Genomic DNA, 20,123 nt, shown 5'->3' on the forward strand with positions numbered 1-20,123 from the left:
GTCGAAATTATGAGATAAAAAGTCATAATTATGTAATAAAAAGTTAGAACTATGAGATAAGAAAGTAGAAATTATGAGAAAACAAAGTAATAATTATGAGATAAAAAGTCAAAAATATTAGATAAAAACTCACAACTAGGACTGTTGTGTAAAATATCTCATAATTTCGACTTTTTGTTTCATAATTATGACTTTTTATCTCATAATTGCGACAGAAGTATATTTTTATCTCATAATTTTGACCTTTACTCTTTTAATTTCCACTTTTTATTTCATAAGTATGACTTTTTATCTCATAATTGCGACAGAAGTTTATTTTTATCTCATAATTTTGACCTTTAATCTTTTAATTTCCACTTTTTATTTCATAATTATGACTTTTTATCTAATAATTTCAACTTTCTTATTTCATAATGATGAGTTTTTAATCTAATAATTTCAACTTTCTTATCTCATAATTATGACTTTTTATTTCATAATTTCGACTTATTATTTCATAATTATGACTTTGTTATCTAATAATTTCAACTTTCTTATCTCATAATTATGACTTTTTATTTCATATTTAAAAATATTTATCTCATAATTTTGACTTTCTTATAATTTCGACTTTTTATCTCAAAATTACGACTTGTTTTTTTTTTACTCATAATTACTACATTTATCTCATAAATATGGCTATTTATCTCGTAATTATGACTTTTTAATCTCACAATTATGACTTATATCTCACAATTATGACTTTATATCTCACAATTATGACTTTTTATTCCATAAATTCAACTTTCTTTTCATTATTACTTCTTCTATTTCACAACCATGACTTTTATCTCATACTGTAAGTATGTCCTTTCTCTGATAATGATGAGTTTATCTCATAATTTCCAATTTCCTATCTCATAATTTCAATTTTTTATCTCCTAATTATGGCTTTTTACCTCATAAATATGACTAACCTTTGAGATATTTTTTTTTTTTAGTTTAGTTTAGTGTGTTTAAGAAGTGAAACAAGTCGTGTTTTTCCTCCTTGTCTGTTTTTTCTCCTTTGTCTGTTTTTTTGTTATTGAAGCCGCACATGATTGTTCAAAATGTTATTAGTTGTATATGTCAATATCGTGTTGTTTAACTCTGATTGTCGGACGTTTACTAATATAACACAGTCAGATTGGACAATTTTGTCTCATTGAGATGTTTTTATGTTTTTGTCTTTTATAATCAGTTCCATATATAATTTGTTGCAATGTGTTAATTTCTAAGTGTATAAATATAAACTTTGGAGTAAACTATAATTTTACATTAAGAATACATTTTACACGTATTTTGGTAATAAATCCATCAGTCATTCAGCAACAAAAACGGTGGGAGCTGGGCCAAAATAACCGTTTGTAAAAGAGCTAAAATTGCCATCAGTCATTAGGACTCATGTTAAAATCAGAGATGTCAATAGCAGTCTTATGAATATGCCGCTACTTTTTCTAGTAACGAGCAATCTAATGAATTACTTACGTCATTACTTGCATTTGTTACAACGCCTTTGCCGATTTTGATGTAACGTTGCACACTACTTTTGAGGAGATTGTGTATATTGTCTAACAAAAACAGCAACTTCGCATGAGGAAGAAGCAACACAACATTGCAAAACTTAACACACCTGAGTACACTCACACGCACGACAAATAATACCCAACAATACAATATAGTATGTATACACAGCCATCAAAGCATCGGCTACATCTTGCACCAGTAACCTCCTGCAGACTGCCAATGCTGAGTTAACAAAGCTAACTTGTGTTTTCATTAAACATAACGCAAAAATGACGTTCCTCAATTCAGTTCAATTCATTACATGTATTAAAGGGCTACTTTTATGCAAAACCAACTTTTCGTACCTATTGGTACCTGTTTTGTGGATTTGGGATCTACATAAGTTCCGGAAATGTTTAACCAAGCGATGCAAACATGGCGGAGATATTTATAAATTAAAGATGTTAGCGCCTTTTCAGAAAAAAGCAGACAATTGTGAAAAAATGAGGACAATTTCTATGAGCCCAAAGTGCTGCCACGCAAACCCCAAAATTTTTTTGGGAAAATCAAGACTACAATTCCTGCAATTGGGTGCATTTTTACCATTATAAACCGCTTTGGCTGTCTTTTTGACACATGTCCAATGTATTGTACCAGAATTTCTTTAAGGTTTTTTTTTTTGATACATTACTAAATCTATTATCATTGAAAATGTAATGTAAAATTCTATGCCGTGAATGTTAAGAACTCAGAAAACATGCCTGAGGTTATTCTATGAAGTATGTAGAGCTTCATGTTTTTTCTTGCAGTTGAAAACCAAATCAGGTCACTATTATTCAGTCATCATAGTACCCGGTAGTGTTGTCCCAATACCAATATTTTGGTACCGGTACCAACATTTTTTTCAACACTTTTCGGTACTTTTCTAAATAAAGGGGGCCACAAAAAATGGCATTATTGGCTTTATTTTAACAAAAAATCTTAGGGTATATTAAACATATGTTTCTTTTTGCAATTCAGTCCTTAAATAAAATAGTGAACATACAAGACAACTTGACAACAAACAAAGGCTCCCAATTTAGCTGCTGACATATGCAGTAACATATTGTGTCATTTTCCATTCTATCATTTTGTCAACATTATTAAGGACAAGCTGTAGAAAATGGATGATTAATCTACTTGTTCATTTACTGTTAATATCTGCTTACTTTCTTTTTTAACATGTTCTATCTACACTTCTGTTAAAATGTAATTATCACTTATTCTTCTGTTGTTTGACACTTTACATTAGTTTTGGAGGATACCAAAAATTTGGGTATCAATCCGATACCAAGTCGTTACAGGATCATACATTGGTCATATTCAAAGTCCTCATGTGTCCAGGGACATATTTCCTGAGTTTATAAACATAATATACATTTAAAAAAATAAAATACATTTTGTGATGCTTGAAAATACCGATGTAATCATAGTAGTATCGACTAGATACGCTCCTGTACTTGGTATCATTACAGTGGATGTCAGGTGTAGATCCACCAATGGCGTTTGTTTACATTTTGACGTCAGTGAGCTACGGTGTGTAGTGAAGCATGTTTAGCTATTCCTCGTCCTGCAGGGATGATACTTGTAAGAAACTTACTTTATTTGTCACCATGGAGACCAGGATTAGTGATTTAGAAGTAGCTAAAACACTGCAGACTGCGGCTGGACTTTAGCTCCGAGCTAGCTAGCCATGTCTTAAAGCACCTCTTTCTGAGGGTGTTTCAGTGTTATAACTTCACCTTTATCTTTAGTTTTTAAGTCAAAATGCGTCCGTTCTCCCTTTTCTGTCTACACACTGTGTCGGCTTGTAAGTACTCTGTGATTGTGCACTGCCGAACATGCTCGTCTGCTCGTAAAACCAGCAATGACACGACGTGACGACGACATTTTGATAGTAGGCTGATATAAACACTTACATCATGTGTTGCCTTCATTATAACACTTATATAAGGCTTTTAAAGTCATTTTGATAGTAGGCTAAAATAGCTAATATATTAGCTGTATAATACTTACATCATGTGTTGCCTTCATTATAACACTTTAATTTTTTTGCGGCTCCAGACAGATTTTTTTTTTGTATTTTTGGTCCAATATGGCTCTTTCAACATATTGGGTTGCCGACCCCTGACTTAAAGAAAGCACACAGACACATTCTACCCAAAAAAAATTCTAAATACATTGGTAAAAAGAGAATGTAATTCAAACCTAAAAAGGAACATAGATTTAGAACAAAAACATTATAGATTTAGAACTGTCACAACAGAAAGATGCATTTCAATCAAGAGTGTTAGTTTATGGAATGGACAATTCATGATTTCATTCATTCATGATTTATGTTTTGTCAATTGTTTCTATTTAACAATGAGTGAATGCTATAAAAATGGAAATGGAAAAGGGATGTTCAAACAACTCGACTCGCCGACATCCATTCTGCTGATTTCAGAAACACAACCTCATGCTTGACTGCCTTCAAAATGTGTTGCTTTGATATTGTGTTGGATGCCTAAGGAAGAAACTTGCATGTTGTGAATGAGCGTGAGCACAAACTTACAGCAGCCGTGGCAGGGGTGTGCAGGTGTATGACACAGCGGATGTCTGGGCGCATGGAGTAGATGGCAGCATGCGGGCTGAAACCAGCAGAGTCCATGGTCAGGTTGGTAGAGCCCTGCTCGATGACGTTCCCGATGATGTTCACCTTCACCTGAGGGAAGCAAAGAAAAAAAGGTGTTGTTAGAATTTGTTTTGAAGCATTGTGTAGGGAGGACTACATTTTTGGGGTTGCACAGGACCCCTTAGCTCTCCCGAAAGCTTATTTTTCCCACAAAATCTTTTCATTTTGGACAATTGTTTGCTTCCTAATGTGGACTAACACATTTGTGATGAACTAGAGCAGAGATGGTGAGCCAGCAAACCCTCTATCAAAATTATTTCTTAACCATTGTTGGGCCGAGCCCCCTAGAGGGCCGCCAAAACATATACAGACCTCTATATATGTTCCTCAGCTTTGTTTGGTATAGGCCGCAATGGTACTTAGTCTTAGACCTCTCAGATCTAGTCTGAGACTTAGATTGGCCAGATCGAGTCTTAGACTTAGATTGGCCTGATCGAGTCTTAGATTTAGATTGGCCGGATCTAGTCTTAGACTTAGAATGGCCGGATCTAGTCTTAGACTTAGATTGGCCGGATCTAGTCTTAGACTTAGATTGGCCGGATCTAGTCTTAGACTGCTCAGATCTAGTCCTAGACTTAGATTGGCCAGATCGAGTATTAAACTTAGATTGGCCTAATCGAGTCTTAGACTTAGATTGGTCAGATTTAGTCTTAGACTTAGATTGGCCGGATCTAGTCTTAGACTTAGATTGGTCAGATCTAGTCTTAGACTTAGATTGTTCAGATCTAGTCTTAGACTTAGATTGGCCGGATGTAGTCTTAGACTGCTCAGAACTAGTCTTAGACTGGCCAGATCGAGTCTTAGATTTAGATTGGCCTGATCGAGTCTTAGACTTAGATTGTCCGGATCTAGTCTTAGATTTAGATTGGTCAGATCTAGTCTTAGACTTAGATTGGCCTAATCGAGTCTTAAACTTAGATTGGCCTAATCGAGTCTTAGACTTAGATTGGCCTAATCGAGTCTTAGACTTAGATTGGTCGGATCTAGTCTTAGACTTAGATTGGCCGGATCTAGTCTTAGACTGCTCAGATCTAGTCTTAGACTTAGATTGGACAGATCGAGTCTTAAACTTAGATTGGCCTAATCGAGTCTTAAACTTAGATTGGCCTAATCGAGTCTTAGACTTAGATTGGTCGGATCTAGTCTTAGACTTAGATTGGCCGGACCTAGTCTTAGACTGCTCAGAACTAGTCTTAGACTTAGATTGGCCAGATTGAGTCCTAGACTTAAATTGGCCTGATCGAGTCTTAGACTTAGATTGGCCAGATCTAGTCTTAGACTTAGATTGGCCTGATCGAGTCTTAGACTTAGATTGGTCAGATCCAGTCTTAGACTTAGATTGGTCAGATCTACTCTTAGACTTAGATTGGTAAGATCTAGTCTTAGACTTAGATTGGTCAGATCAACAAGCAGAAGAAGCCGGGAGCTAAAGTCACAGAAGTTTCTTAAGCGCCAAAAGATACGATTAAAGTGGTGAAGCTGTATTTTCATTTGCACTTTAATTGTATTGATAGTTTAGTTAGGAAACATATATTATTATAATTATGATTTATTCAATCAATAAATCAATCAAACTTTTTTTATAAAGCACTTTTCAAGCACAGGCAAGTGGCAACACAAAGTGCTTTACAGAAGAAGAAGAAAAGAAAGAAGAGATGAAAACACATACAAACACACAACACATCATTACTAACAATAACAAAACATGGCATGAGACTGAGGATTAAGGAAAAATGCCACCTTTGAGGCGCCCACACTGTAGAACAACTAAAATGAACACCATCTCTAAATAATAGTATAAAACATAATATAAAATACATGTAAAAAATTAAATATAAATAATACATAAATACATTAATAAAACCATAACATTGAGAGGATAACAGTGGTAAAAATAGCAATAAATAGACTATAAAATACCACAATAAAACAAGAGTTTAACATGATCAGTAAAAAGCCTGATTAAAAAAGTCTGTCTTTAGCCATTTAAAAAAATATATATATTATTATCAATTTAGAAATAATTGATTTATTCTAGCACTGCATAATTGTATGTAAGTGATTTTTTCATTAGGTCCCTTCTTTTGCAGTATATTTGGTTAGTACTTATTTTTGTAATCAACCTCACCTAAGCCTTGATAATCTTTCATGTCATTTGACAAGGTTGATCCTGTTAAACAGTCAGAAGGTTAGATACAATTACTGAATATGATGAAAATCAAGAGTAAGATGCCTAATTCAGTGTCACTATTATAGGCCACTATGTAGTGGAAAAATTGGGTCCAGAGGTCAAAAAGGTTAAGAAACCCTGCTCTATCAGAACCAACATCAGTGACCTCTGACCTTAAAATCCCCCACCCCCCTACCCCCACAACAGTGGGAGTTGTGATAGTGGTAACCCAATCCAAATACATTTTACCTAAAAAAAAAAAAAGGAAAAATAAAATCTCCAACACTGACATTTACATGACCATTCTGATGCCTATGATGCATATGCCAGGATGAAATAATCAAGCTGATCAATATTAGGGATGTAAAAGTTTTATAAATATCGCAGTATTTCGGTTTTAAAGTCTTCTCAATAATACCGTGACGTGTGACTTGGTGAGTGTAGTTTTCTTCTGGCGTTTTAGCCTTGGCCGTGTCTGCAAATAAACTACCCTTCCCAGAATCCTCTGCTCAGCGCATAATCGGCAAAGTGGGGGCGTTGAACGTCGTACGCAGGAAGTGAAGTGTGTTCGTACTCGTCGTAAATAAAAAGGAATTGTTTTTTGGACATTAAATCTGTCCATAAGTGGTTGACTTATGTTGCTAACAAACAGACAAACAAGCCCAGGTCAAAACATGACCTCTTTGGCGCAGGTAAGAAAGTCTAAGCGTGCCACTTTGGTTTCGAGCGTTTCCAAGGCGACACAGAGCCAGCTGGTCTCGTCGCACCACACGACGGGAAATCACCCCAAAAATTTTTCAACACAGGAAATACGAGTAAACTAAAACTCTACTTGATACATCCTCAATCCATTCATTTATTTTTGTAGCGCTTGTCTCTTGATAAAAATATTTACATTATTAAAAATTGTATTGCTGGTTCACTTTCCTGAGGAACAACATTTTCCAGACCGATATAAAGGATGTCCACTGTAGAGGACACTGCTTCCCATAATGTACAAGTTGAAAGACACTAAACTGTACATTATTGTTTTACACTTTTTACACTGGATGTTTACATTGTTACTTTAAATACATCAACTGTAAGTTATTCTTTTAAATATCTGCTTGAAACAGTAGATGTTTCTGAACAATTATTTGCACGAAGAAATACTTGTTTGTAGTAAAAGATATGATGAAATACATTATGTTTGTGTTAGTGTTGTTCCGATACCAATATTTTGGTAACGGTATTTCGATACTTTTCGGTACAAAAAATTGCATTATTGGCTTTATTTTTAACAACCAAATATTATGGTACATTTAACATACACTTCTTATTGCAAGTTTGTCCTTAAATAAAATAGTGAACATACAAGACAACTTGTCCTTTAGTAGTCAGTAAACAAACAAAGGCTCCTAATTTAGCTGATGACGTATGGAGTAACATATTGTGTCATTCATCATTCTATTATTTAGTCAACATTATTAAGGACAAGTGGTAGAAAATGAATTACTGTATTTTTCGGAGTATAAGTCGCGCCGGAGTGGAAGTCGCACCGGCCGAAAATGCATAATAAAGAAGGAAAAAAACATATATAAGTCGCACTGGAGTATAAGTCGCATTTTTGGGGGAAATTTATTTGATAAAATCCAACACCAAGAATAGACATTTGAAAGGCAATTTAAAATAAATAAAGAATAGTGAACAACAGGCTGAATAAGTATACGTTATATGACGCATAAATAACCAACTGAGAACGTGCCTGGTATGTTAACGTAACATATTATGGTAAGAGTCATTCAAATAACTATAACATATAGAACATGCTATACGTTTACCAAACAATCTGTCACTCCTAATCGCTAAATCCCATGAAATCTTATACGTCTAGTCTCTTACGTGAATGAGCTAAATAATATTATTTGATATTTTACGGTAATGTGTTAATAATTTCACACATAAGTCGCTCCTGAGTATAAGTCGCACCCCCGGCCAAACTATGAAAAAAACTGCGACTCATAGTCCGAAAAATACAGTATTAATCTACTTGTTCATTTACTTTTAATATCTGCTTACTTTCTCTTTTAACATGTTCTATCTACACTTTTGTTAAAATGTAATAATCACTTATTCTTCTGTTGTTTGATACTTTACATTAGTTTTGGATGATAACAAAACATTTGGTTATCAATCTGATACCAAGTAGTTACAGGATCATACTATGGTCATGGCAGACTGGTACTTTTCAGAGGTGGTATAGTACCGAAAATGATTCATTAGAATCGCGGTATTATACTAATACTGGCATACCGTACAACCATAGTTTGTGTTCAATTACAGAAAGCGTGTTTATCCCAAACATTCCTGACACTTCATTTTACACCCTATGGCATTTTTACCGAGCTTATTTTTTTGACCATACAACACAAAAATATCATACCGTGGCCTTAATACCGTGATAATAAGGTACCGTGAGATTTGATACCGTTGCATCGCTAATAAATATTGAAGATGATCTGCAATAATTAATCAAAAAAACAGCAGACATCCTGTTATCAATGAAGTTTGTCTATGAGCTCATACTGAGGAAATGAACTTGGCTAACATTCAACTTCATAACCGCTCACTTATTGGATGATTGGAACCGAGCAGGGAGGTGGAAGGACATGCAGGGAAGAAAGAGGGCCTAATGAAGACAGATAACTGGCAAGAGAGAAGAAGGCATGAAGCGGAAGAGAAGGAAATGACGACAGTGTGTGCACATGTCGGACTCTCGCTGAAAGCTAATCACAAACAGACGACCTCTGCGGCCTGCAGCCGTCTTGGCATTGCTACCACATGATGCTCTGATATGAAGCAGAAAACCACGAGATCACATTTCTCTTTCACAACACAAACTCCGAGTGTGACTTGTTGCAACAGGAAGGTTACATCCATCATGCAGTCTGATGCAAACAACTCACCTCCTTCAGCTGAACAAAGGGAACTAGAGTTGGCCGATATACACGATATACGATATAAATAATATACATTTGGCCAACGATAGTGTTTTTAATACTATCGTTAGATCGTGATGATGCACATTCTAGCTGTGTCCCGCAAAATTGACAGCGTTCAATGCAATGTAGCGTCCTCACTAGCCAGCTAGCAGCTAAATCCTGGCCTCCATGGCGGCAAATAAACCACATTTCTTGCAAGTATCGTCACTGGAGGACGAGGAATAGCCAAACATGCTACACTACACACAGTAGGAGGATATGCTAACCGCTAATTGCCAAGCTAGAGCTCTTCAATGTAAACAAATGTTCGAGTGGTGCTGCCACCTAGCTGGAGGCTTGTGTATCGTTCAAGGGTTAAAAAGGCGCTAATAGGGCCCTAGTGGTTAGTGTCCGCCCTGAGACTGGAAGGTCGTGAGTTCAAACCCCAGCCGAGTCATACCACTCAGCATCAAGGGCTGGAATTGAGGGTTAAATCACCAAATGATTACTGAGCGTGGCCACCGCTGCTGCACACTGCTCCCCTCACCTCCCAGGGGGTGAACATGGGGATGGGTCAAATGCAGAGGCTCATTTCACCACACCTAGTGTGTGTGTGACTATCATTGGGACTTTAACTTTAACTTTATACTGGAAGTCCCTTGCCAACCCAAAAGAGAAAATGGATGGATGTATGGACAGTATTGGCATTGACATGATCAATACTGCCCCTCTAACTACTAAGTATTGGATCAATACCCACACTTGTAGTGTTACACAAAACTAATGTAAAGTATCCAAACAACAGAAAAATAAATGCTTATTAAAGTTAAAGTTCCAAAGATTGTCACACACACGAGGTGTGGTGAAATTATTCTCTGCATTTGACCCATCGCCCTTGATCCACCCCTTGGGAGGTGAGAGGAGCAGTGAGCAGCAGCGGTGGCCGCGTCCGGGAATAATTTTTTGGTGATTTAACCCCCAATTACAACCCTTGATGCTGAGTGCCAAGCAGGGAGATAATGGGTCCCATTTGTATAGTCTTTGGTTTGACTCGGCCGGGGTTTGAACTCACAACCTACCGATCTCAGGGCGGACATTCTGACCACAAGGCCACTGAGCACTGTGAGGAACCCGCATGGCTGCGGCGGTTGTGACCCCAAGATGCAGGAAACAGGAGGACGATGGGCAGGTAAGAGTCTTTATTATACTCAAACAAGGAGAGGTCATGCATCCAGCATAAGGTCCCTAATATAGTCAATCCTCGAGCCCTGAGGAACAGGCGAGGCAGGCATAAATAGCAGCCTGATTGGCAACTACAACCAGGTGTGCCGGGCTGCCAATCAGGGACAGGTGAGGGTAACGAGCGCCCAGGGAGACATGCAGGAAATGCAATTAAAATTAAGAGCGCCAACAGGAAACAAACACCAAACAAGGAACCACCACCAGAAGTGAAGTGACAGATCGTCACAATTACATTTGAACATAAGTGTAGATAGAACATGTTATGACAGAAACTGACCAACTATCAACAGTCAATTAGCAAGTGGATTAATAATAATGTTGATCAAATTATAAAACTGGTAATAATGCAATATCAGAATCAGAATCAGAATAGTTTTATTGCCATTGTTTGAGAACGGGTTCACAAACTAGGAATTTTTCTTGGTGCAAACGTGCGACATAAAACACATATAACACATATTTGGTATAAAAAGAGCTGTGACTGAGCTATCAGATAGACTTAGAAGGGATTCAAGGAATTCAAGTAGCTGCTGTTAGGAGTTCTTGTTCATTTGCCTGATGGCCGAGGGGAAAAAACTGTTCAGGTGGCGGGAGGTGTGGGTCTGGATGGAGCGTAGTCTCCTGCTTGAGGGGAGAGGGGAGAATAGTGTGTGTCCAGGGTGAGAAGAGTCAGCTGTGATCCGACCCACACGCCTCCTGGTCCTGGAGGAGAACAAGTCCTGGAGGGATGGGAGCTTGCAGCCAATCACCTTCTCAGCAGCACGTACGATGCGCTGCAGTCGATGCTTATCCTGGACTGTGGCGCCGGGGAACCACACTGTGATGGAGGAGGTCAGAATGGACTCTATGATGGCTGAGTAAAACTGCACCAGCATCTCGGTCGGCACCTTAAGTTTCCTCAGCTGCCGCAGGAAATACATCCTCTGCTGGGCCTTCTTGATGAGGGAGCTGATGGTCAGCTCCCACTTGAGGTCCTGGGTGATGGTGGTGCCCAAGAAACGGAAGGAGTCCACAATGGGGACGGGGGTGGGAGAGTCAATCAGGGCGAGGGGGGATGGTGGGGCTGTGACTTTCCTGAAGTCCATGATCATCTCCACTGTTTTCTGGGCGTTCAGCTCCAGGTTGTTGAGGCTGCGCCAGGACGTCAGCCGGTCCACCTCTCTCCTGTAGGCGGACTCATCGCCATTCGAGATGAGCCCGATGAGGGTGGTGTCATCCGCAAACTTGAGCAGTTTTACGGATTGGTGACTGGAGGTGCAGCAGTTTGTATACAGGGAGAAGAGCCAGGGGGAGAGTACACAGCCCTGAGGAGTACCAGTGTTTGTGGTTCGACTGTCCGAGACAATCTTTCCCAGCCGTACGTGCTGTCTTCGGTCTGTCAGGAAGTCATTAATCCAACTGCAGAGGGAGTCGGGCACGCTGAGCTGGTAGAGCTTGTCTCATAGCAGTCCAGGGAGGGTGGTGTTGAAGGCAGAGCTGAAGTCCACAAACAGGATCCTAGCGTAGGTTCCTGGGGAGTCCAGATGCTCCAGGATGAAGTGGAGGGCCAGGTTCACTGCATCATCCACAGACCTGTTGGCTCTGTAGGCGAACTGCAGTGGGTCCAGGAGGGGGGCGGTGATGTCCTTGAGGTGGGGCAGGACCAAGCGCTCAAAGGACTTCATGACCACAGACGTCAGCGCGACCGGCCTGTAGTCATTTAGTCCTGTGATCCGTGCTTTCTTGGGGACAGGGACAATGGTAGAGGTCTTAAAGCAGGACGGCACGCGGCATAGCTCCAAAGAGGTGTTAAAAATGTCAGTGAAGACAGGAGCCAGCTGGTCCGCACAGTGTCTGAGAGTGGAGGGGGAGACACCATCCGGCCCGGGGGCCTTCCGTGTATTCAGCTTCAAGAACTGCCGGCGTACATCCTCTTCTTTAATGGAGAGGGTCTTTACAGTCTTATGATGTTTTTGGAGTCCTGTGATGTCATTTGAGTCCTTTGAGTCCTTTAACTCCTTTAATGATGTGCTGGCATTGGTGGGGAGGGTGATGGTGGGGGGAGCATGGCTTTGATGAGCTGAAGGCCGTTCATGACGACAGTAATGTGTGTTGAGGCCCTGAGCGAGAGACTGGGGGTTTTGGGCTTATAGTTCGTAAGGGCCCTTAGACCTCTCTAAACTGCCGCAGAATCATTGGAGCGGAACTGTTCCTGTAGACGGTTAGAGTACACAGATTTAGCTTTCTCCACTTCCCTGGTGAAGTGGTACTTCGCTTCTCTGTATGTACTTCGGTCTCCGCTTCTCCACGCAGCCTCCTTCTTCTTGCGCAGCTGTCGGAGCTTGGGTGTGAACCAGGGCTTGTCGTTGTTATAACAAACCCTGGTGCGCGTTGGAATGATGCGCGCCTCATTGAACTGTATGTATGAGGTCACAGTGTCCGTATACTCGTCCAGATTGTTCGTGGCCGCTCCAATTGCCTCCCAGTCTGTCGTTTCCCAACAAGCATGCAACTCGTCCACAGACTCGGCGGTGAAACACTTAATGTTCCTCATAACAGGTTTAGCCAGTTTCAGTCTCTGTCTGTATGAAGGGATTAAGTGCACCATCACGTGATCTGATAGTCCAAGAGCAGCGCGCGGGACTGCATGAAAAGCCTTGCTCACTGTAGTGTAGCAGTGATCCAGCGTGTTCTCCTCTCTGGTCGGGCATTTAATAAACTGTCTATACTTTGGTAATTCGTAGCTCAAATTTCCCTTGTTAAAGTCACCAAGCACGATAACAAGAGAGTCAGGAAAAGACCGTTCCACATGTAAGATCTGCCCTGCGAGCGCGCGCTGAGCGTCACGCACGTCCGCGCCGGGCGGGATGTAAACAGCCACGAGAATGAATGAAACAATCTCACGCGGTGAGTAAAAGGGCTTACAGTGGATGAATAAATATTCCAGAGAAGAAGAACAGTGTCTAAAAATCACAGTCACGTCTGTACACCAGCTATTGTTGATAAAGAAGCATAGTCCACCGCCTCTTTTTTTGCCAGAGAGCGCCGCGTCTCGGTCCGCGCGGAGGAGATGAAAGCCCTCCAGTTGAAGCGCGCTGTCCGGCACACTTGCGCTCAGCCAAGTCTCCGTGAAACACAACACACAGGATGAGGAGAAGTCCTTGTTCCTTCTCATCAGCAACGCTAGCTCGTCCATCTTGTTGGCAAGTGAGCGGACGTTGGAGAGGAAGATGCCTGGTAGTATGTTACTGCATGCAGTAGGACGGGGATTCATATGGCCCCATTCCTTGCGATTTACCTGACTCATGAAACGTGACGAATTCGGGACATGCAATATCATCTTTAGCCGCCAGATGGCAGTAGAGTGTTGAATATCTTAAAACTGTCATGTTGTGTTCTGTTAGTTTTGGACTACCTCAGTTCTGTTTTCAGCACCCCTGGGTTTGTGTTTTAGTTGCCATGACTGCAGATTAGTTTCACCTGCCTCTGATTAGTGTTCGGGACGCTCACCTGCTCCTGGGCACTAATCGAGGAGCTATTTATTCCCGTTTCTCTCCACAATCAGTCTGGCTTCCTTGTTTGCATCACGCAACAGTTAACGACGGCTATAGTTTTTGATTCTTGATTCCTGTTTATATGCTGGCTCCCGCGCTAGCCTCCTCCTTAGCTTTGCCAAACGTGCTATCGGCACGCTTTTGTTTTTCTGCATTTCCTGCACGATTTATGCAAATAAAGTACCTATGATTGTCACACACACACTAGGTGTGGTGAGATTATCCTCTGCATTTGACCCATCACCCTCCCCCCCTGGGAGGTGAGGGGAGCAGTGAGCAGCAGCGGTGGCCGCGTCCGGGAATCATTTTTGGGTGATTTAACCCCCAATTCCAACCCGTGATGCTGAGTGCCAAGCAGGGAGGTAATGAGTCCCATTTGTATAGTCTTTGGTATGACTCAGCCGGGGTTTGAACTCACGCCCCTACCGATTCTATACTCTAATCATTTCCTACCGGCACGCCGTCTCCGGAGTTTCCGTCTGCATCTTGGGAGAATGACCTCCGCATAACCATGCGACCAAGTCGTTACAAAAACTTTCACCACAGCGTCAGATGCTATGTAGAGTGGCGCTTTCCATCATTTTCAGCAGACTGCATTGCTTTGTAACCTATTGAAATGTTCTGTTATCATTTATAAACCAAATAATATACCGTGATATATATTGTTATTCCAGAAGGCTGCAAAATATATCCCAATGTAGACCATATCACCCATCCCTATGGTGCATTAATTCGTTTTATGAATTAATTAATGAATGAATGTATTTATTTCGGCAGACAGACATATATAGCAACAATTCATCACTCTTTGTAATTTGACAGACATGCAACGGCACCCACCGAAAAGGGATACGGGAAAAAAGCAAAAATGCTTATCCATGTCCCGCCCCTAATTTACAATCAACTTATATGTTGGTTATATATGTTGGTTATATAGTCCAAGTTTCAACAGCAGATTTGATGGATACATGACAATTTCAGAACAAGTATAACATATGATAATGGATGATTATGACAAGTTTAAGGTTTTTTTGTCAATAGCATTGAGCGACCATGAGATTAGCTCCATATTGCCTGGGTATCTTTCGTCTTCTGAAGCATTGTCTGGTGTGTTATGTCCCTCATTCCACAGGGAGTTCTTTTGCACCTGTGTGCCACAGTTGAGATAGTCCAAACAACTAGTCATGTTTTTGTTAGTTTCCCCAACAACACATTTTTACCGCAAGGTTGAGCACTTTTAGGCTTTCAATCAGGGATGTCCGATAATGGCTTTTTTGCAGATATCCGATATTCCGATATTGTCCAACTCTTAATTACCGATACCGATATCAACCGATACCGATATATACAGTCGTGGAATTAACACATTATTATGCCTTATTTGGACAACCAGGTATGGTGAAGATAAGGTCCTTTTTAAAAAAAATAATAAAATAAGATAAATAAATTAAAAACATTTTCTTGAATAAAAAAGAAAGTAAAACAATGTAAAAACAGTTACATAGAAACTAGTAATTAATACAAATGAGTAAAATTAACTGTTAAAGGTTAGTACAATTAGTGGACCAGCAGCACGCACAATCATGTGTGCTTACGGACTGTATCCCTTGCAGACTGTATTGATATATATTGATATATAATGTAGGAACCAGAATATTAATAACAGAAAGAAACAAACCTTTTGTGTGAATGCGTGTGAATGAGTGTAAATGGGGGAGGAAGGTTTTTTGGGTTGGTGCACTAATTGCAAGTGTATCTTGTGTTTTTTATGTTGATTTAACAAAAAATAAAAAATAAAATAAAAATCCAATACCGATAATAAAAGAAACGATACCGGTAATTTCAGATATTACATTTTAAAGCATTTATCGGCCGATATTATCGGACATCTCAACTTTCAATGTGTTCTTTTTTGGATTCTTGTCAAAATCCATCTTTCCATTCTCTGGCTTGGTATGCCTACATACCAGAGTTGAACATCAATATTGTAGCGTCGAGATTACAGCAGGAGCACCCGTGGCCTCGAAAAGGCTAAGCTGTAGAAAATGAATGATCGTGTATCTGTGAAGCACTGAAGTCATTTCTTTGGCATATTATTTGTATTTCTCTGAATATCTTCCATCCATCACACCGATCTGACAATAGATGTCGGAAACTATATCCTCTGCACACAATCTATTCATCTACGAGTCAAGCCACACCACCATCGATGTGGACACAGACAAAAGCCAGCTGGTCAGACAATGGATCATTGATTTGGTTACATAACATGTCCGGTAACATTGCACTTCACCCTGTCATGTCCTTCAGCAGCAGTCGCTCAGTCACACAACCCCTACGGCGGAGAGGCCACCCGGTGACGTAGGCAGCATGTCTGAATATAACTAAGAGATGCGTGTCAGAAGGAGGGGGATGTGACGCCATAAGAAACAGCACAGCCACTCGTGTGAGGGGAAGCAGAGTGACCGATATAATAACACACACACAACCTTTCATGTGAAGCAGAAGGCTTGGCCCGCCATCAAAAGGTCAACTCTGCAGCTGCATGACTAAACCACAATATTATTCTTGCCTGGAAACGGAACCCCTGAAAGACGGAACCAAACTCTCGGCGCTGTGGTGACCTTCGGAGCTCATATGTCAACGTGGGGAGATGGAAAATGACCAAAACCTAACTGAACTAACATAGGTCAAATAGTCCACCTTTATTTTTGTCAAAGTAGCTCTACTGTGAAGTCAATTGTGAAGTGAATTACATGTATATAGCACTTTTCTCTAGAGACTCAAAGCGCTTTAACGTAGTGAAGCCCATTAGCTACACCTTTTTTTTTTTAAAGCTACATTTACAGTTTTTTCAATTTGCTTACACACAAAATTTCAAATGTTCACACAGTTAGCAAAGTCTACACACACTAAGCAAAACCACTGTGCAGATTTGCCTAATATTAGGCATAGACTAGGCCAGTGTTTTTCAACCTTTTTTGAGCCAAGGCACATTTTTTGCGTTGAAAAAATCCGGAGGCACACCACCAGCAGAAATCAGTTGACAGTTAAAAGTCATTGTCGCAATTGTTGGATATGACTTTAAAGCAGGGGTGGGCAATTAATTTTTACCGGGGGCCGCATGAGCTACCCGGGCACTGCTGGAGGGCCACATCGACAATATTTCAATTAAATTTTGCTCAATATTATTTTTGATATATACCGTAAGATAAATAATAATAATAATAATAATAATAGTAATATTTCAACATAGTGTGTGTAACAGCATTCCATGACTAATATATATAAATTAACATTAATAATAAATGACAGTAAAATAAGCACACGTATGACTGAGGAGTCATAGTGTAACTTTGTGTGGTGTTTGAGTTGTCCGACTTTTTGTGTGGCCTTAAACGCACCAGTGGTTTAGTGCTATGCGTGTTGGTGACAGATGACAAGTTGGTTTTGGCCTGGTTTGTACGGCAGAAAATGACTAGTTTTTCGAGATAGAATTGTTTTACTCATGTTTTTGGTGTGGTTATGTCCGAATATAAACAGTTTTGTTCAATAAAGTGATCGATATAATTCCTGTCCTCGAAGCATCTCGATAGACGTTACAATAATTGAACGGTGTTCAATTGAACGGTGTTGACGAACACCATTAGGGCCGCTTGTTGTCACTGTCACTCAAAGTTGCATTGCAAAATTCCATAGAATAAATATGTTTATTTTGTTTAGAATTCAGATGGGATTTGATTTGGTGCGCGGCATATATACTTGCTGCGCGCAGCGGACGCTTGAGCAGTGCGCAATTGCGCAGGCACGCACCTTAGGTGAGGGGACGTTGCTTTGCAGTTCATGTGTTGTTGAAAACACGGCATTCCTCATCAACTTTTCTCTTTTTGGCGTCTCGGGTGTAAACCGTGCATCACTTGTCGCTGCATGTGCACGTTCACTCGCAGGTTACACACGGACACACGCCCATAAATAATACTTTTCAAAATAAAAGCAGCACAGTTGTATTGCGCGCAGGACATAGATGTTTTTTCAACTTTATTTTGTAATTGCAGTTGTTCACATTCACTCACAATCACGCATACGTCCACACGGAAGTAATACAAATAACGATTTTCAAAACAAAAGCAGCACCGTTGTATTGCACACTCGACATAGATACTTTTTTAAATTTATTTTGTAATTTATAATTGGCCTCACGCGGGCCGGACAGGGACGCACAAATGGCCAGATGCGGCCCGCGGGCCGCAGAATGCCCAGGTCTGCTTTAAAGCATAACCAAGCATGCATCACTATAGCTCTTGTCTCAAAGTAGGTGTACTGTCACCACCTGTCACATCATGCCATGACTTATTTGGAGTTTTTTGCTGTTTTCCTGTGTGTACTATTTTAGTTCTTTTTCTCTTGTTTTGGTATTTTCCTGTAGCAGTTTCATGTCTTCTATTTCCCGCATCTACTTTGTTTTAGCAATCAAGAATATTTCAGTTGTTTTTATCCTTCTTTGTGGGGACATTGTTGATTGTCATGTCATGTTCGGATGTACATTGTGGACGCCGTCTTTGCTCCACAGTAAGTTTTTGCTGTCGTCCAGCATTCTGTTTTTGTTTACTTTGTAGCCAGTTCAGTTTTAGTTTCATTCTGCAATGCCTTTTCTTAAGGGCACTCACTTTTTGTTTATTTTTGGTTTAAGCATAAGACACCTTTTTACCTGCATTTACAAAGCAATTAGCTACCAGCTGCCACCTATTGATATGGAAGAGTATTACACGGTTACCCTGCCGAGCTCTAGACAGCACCGACACTCAACAACAACAACACATCATTTGCAGACTATAATTACTGGTTTGCAAAAAAGGTTTTTAACCCAAATATGTGAAATTAGATAATCTCCCACAGCACACCAGACTGTATCTCACGGCACACTAGTGTGCCACGGCACAGTGGTCGAAAAGCACTGGACTAGGCATAGAGTTTTTGCAAAATATTACACACAATGCTTTACACACACCTTCCCATCTTGCACACATCTAAGGATTGGGAAACACACAACCTCACATCTTGCACACAGATAACGATTGCGATACACACATTTTCACACTTTACACGCACACTAGGATTGTGATACACACATCTTTATCTTTAGATTTGTTTTCAAACCTTTTTATTTGTCTCAGATTTTAATTTGTACTGCATGCCATTGTTGACTACTGTGATATGTTACTTTACCTGACTGTGGTAAAAATAAATATTTGCAGTCTGCAGCATCATTGTTGAGCAGTTCTTGAAAAGATTACAGGATATTTTTACTTTCTCTTTAGGTCCTTACGTATAGGCCCACTTCAAAGTAAACCATAACGATTGCTAAGGATTTGCCAATATATTTTGTCAAGTTACAGTAATCATTCATCACATATGCTAAAAATGTCGGGCAAAATGCTCCAAACATGTGATTTCGTATAGTATTTTTTTTACAAATATGTTTTCTATTTATCACTGTTCTGGGTAACTCACTCCAATAGTGTCTTATCATTTGAAGTCTGTGTGAGTGAGATGACAATAAAACTGCATTTTTTACAAATGCTTGCTTTATTTTGATGAATGGGCATATGTTTTGACCGAAGTGTGTCATTTTGCAAATAATCTAGGAATCAAGAAAATCGAATGTGGTGTTTGGAAAAGTGTGTAAATCCTTTTGAAAAAAGACACACAGTTAGTAAAATTGTGTGTAAGCAAATGGAAAAAAAACTGTAAGCCAGTGTGTGTGGCACTGGGAGCAGGTGGGTAAAGTGTCTTGCCCAAACACACCCTCAAGCCCAGGGGTGTCAAACGTACGGCGGACGGGAACAGGTTGTATCCGGCCCGCGGGATGAGTTTGTTAAGTATGAAAATGAGCCGAAATTATTGAACGATAGAAACATCTGTTCTAAATGTGTCCACTAGATGTCGCAATAGCAAATCTTTGTATCTTTGTAGATGATGCT

At 39.8% G+C, this 20,123-nt stretch overlaps 1 protein-coding gene across 9 annotated transcripts in view; it reads right to left on the reverse strand.

Moving 5' to 3' along the window:
- LOC133639184 (gamma-adducin-like) overlaps positions 1–20,123 on the reverse strand; it is a 225,128-nt gene that overhangs the window by 39,784 nt on the left and 165,221 nt on the right. For all 9 annotated transcript variants that reach the window (XR_009823749.1, XM_062032278.1, XM_062032277.1 and 6 more), the window contains one exon: positions 4,118–4,267. Coding sequence is in view for 8 of the 9 variants with exons in the window: in XM_062032278.1 (XP_061888262.1) it covers positions 4,118–4,267 (150 nt within the window). In the remaining variant the exon portion in view is untranslated. The remainder of the gene's footprint in view (positions 1–4,117; positions 4,268–20,123) is intronic.

The sequence above is a fragment of the Entelurus aequoreus genome, linkage group LG22 (genome assembly GCF_033978785.1).
Source record: "Entelurus aequoreus isolate RoL-2023_Sb linkage group LG22, RoL_Eaeq_v1.1, whole genome shotgun sequence".
Lineage (NCBI taxonomy): Eukaryota > Metazoa > Chordata > Actinopteri > Syngnathiformes > Syngnathidae > Entelurus > Entelurus aequoreus.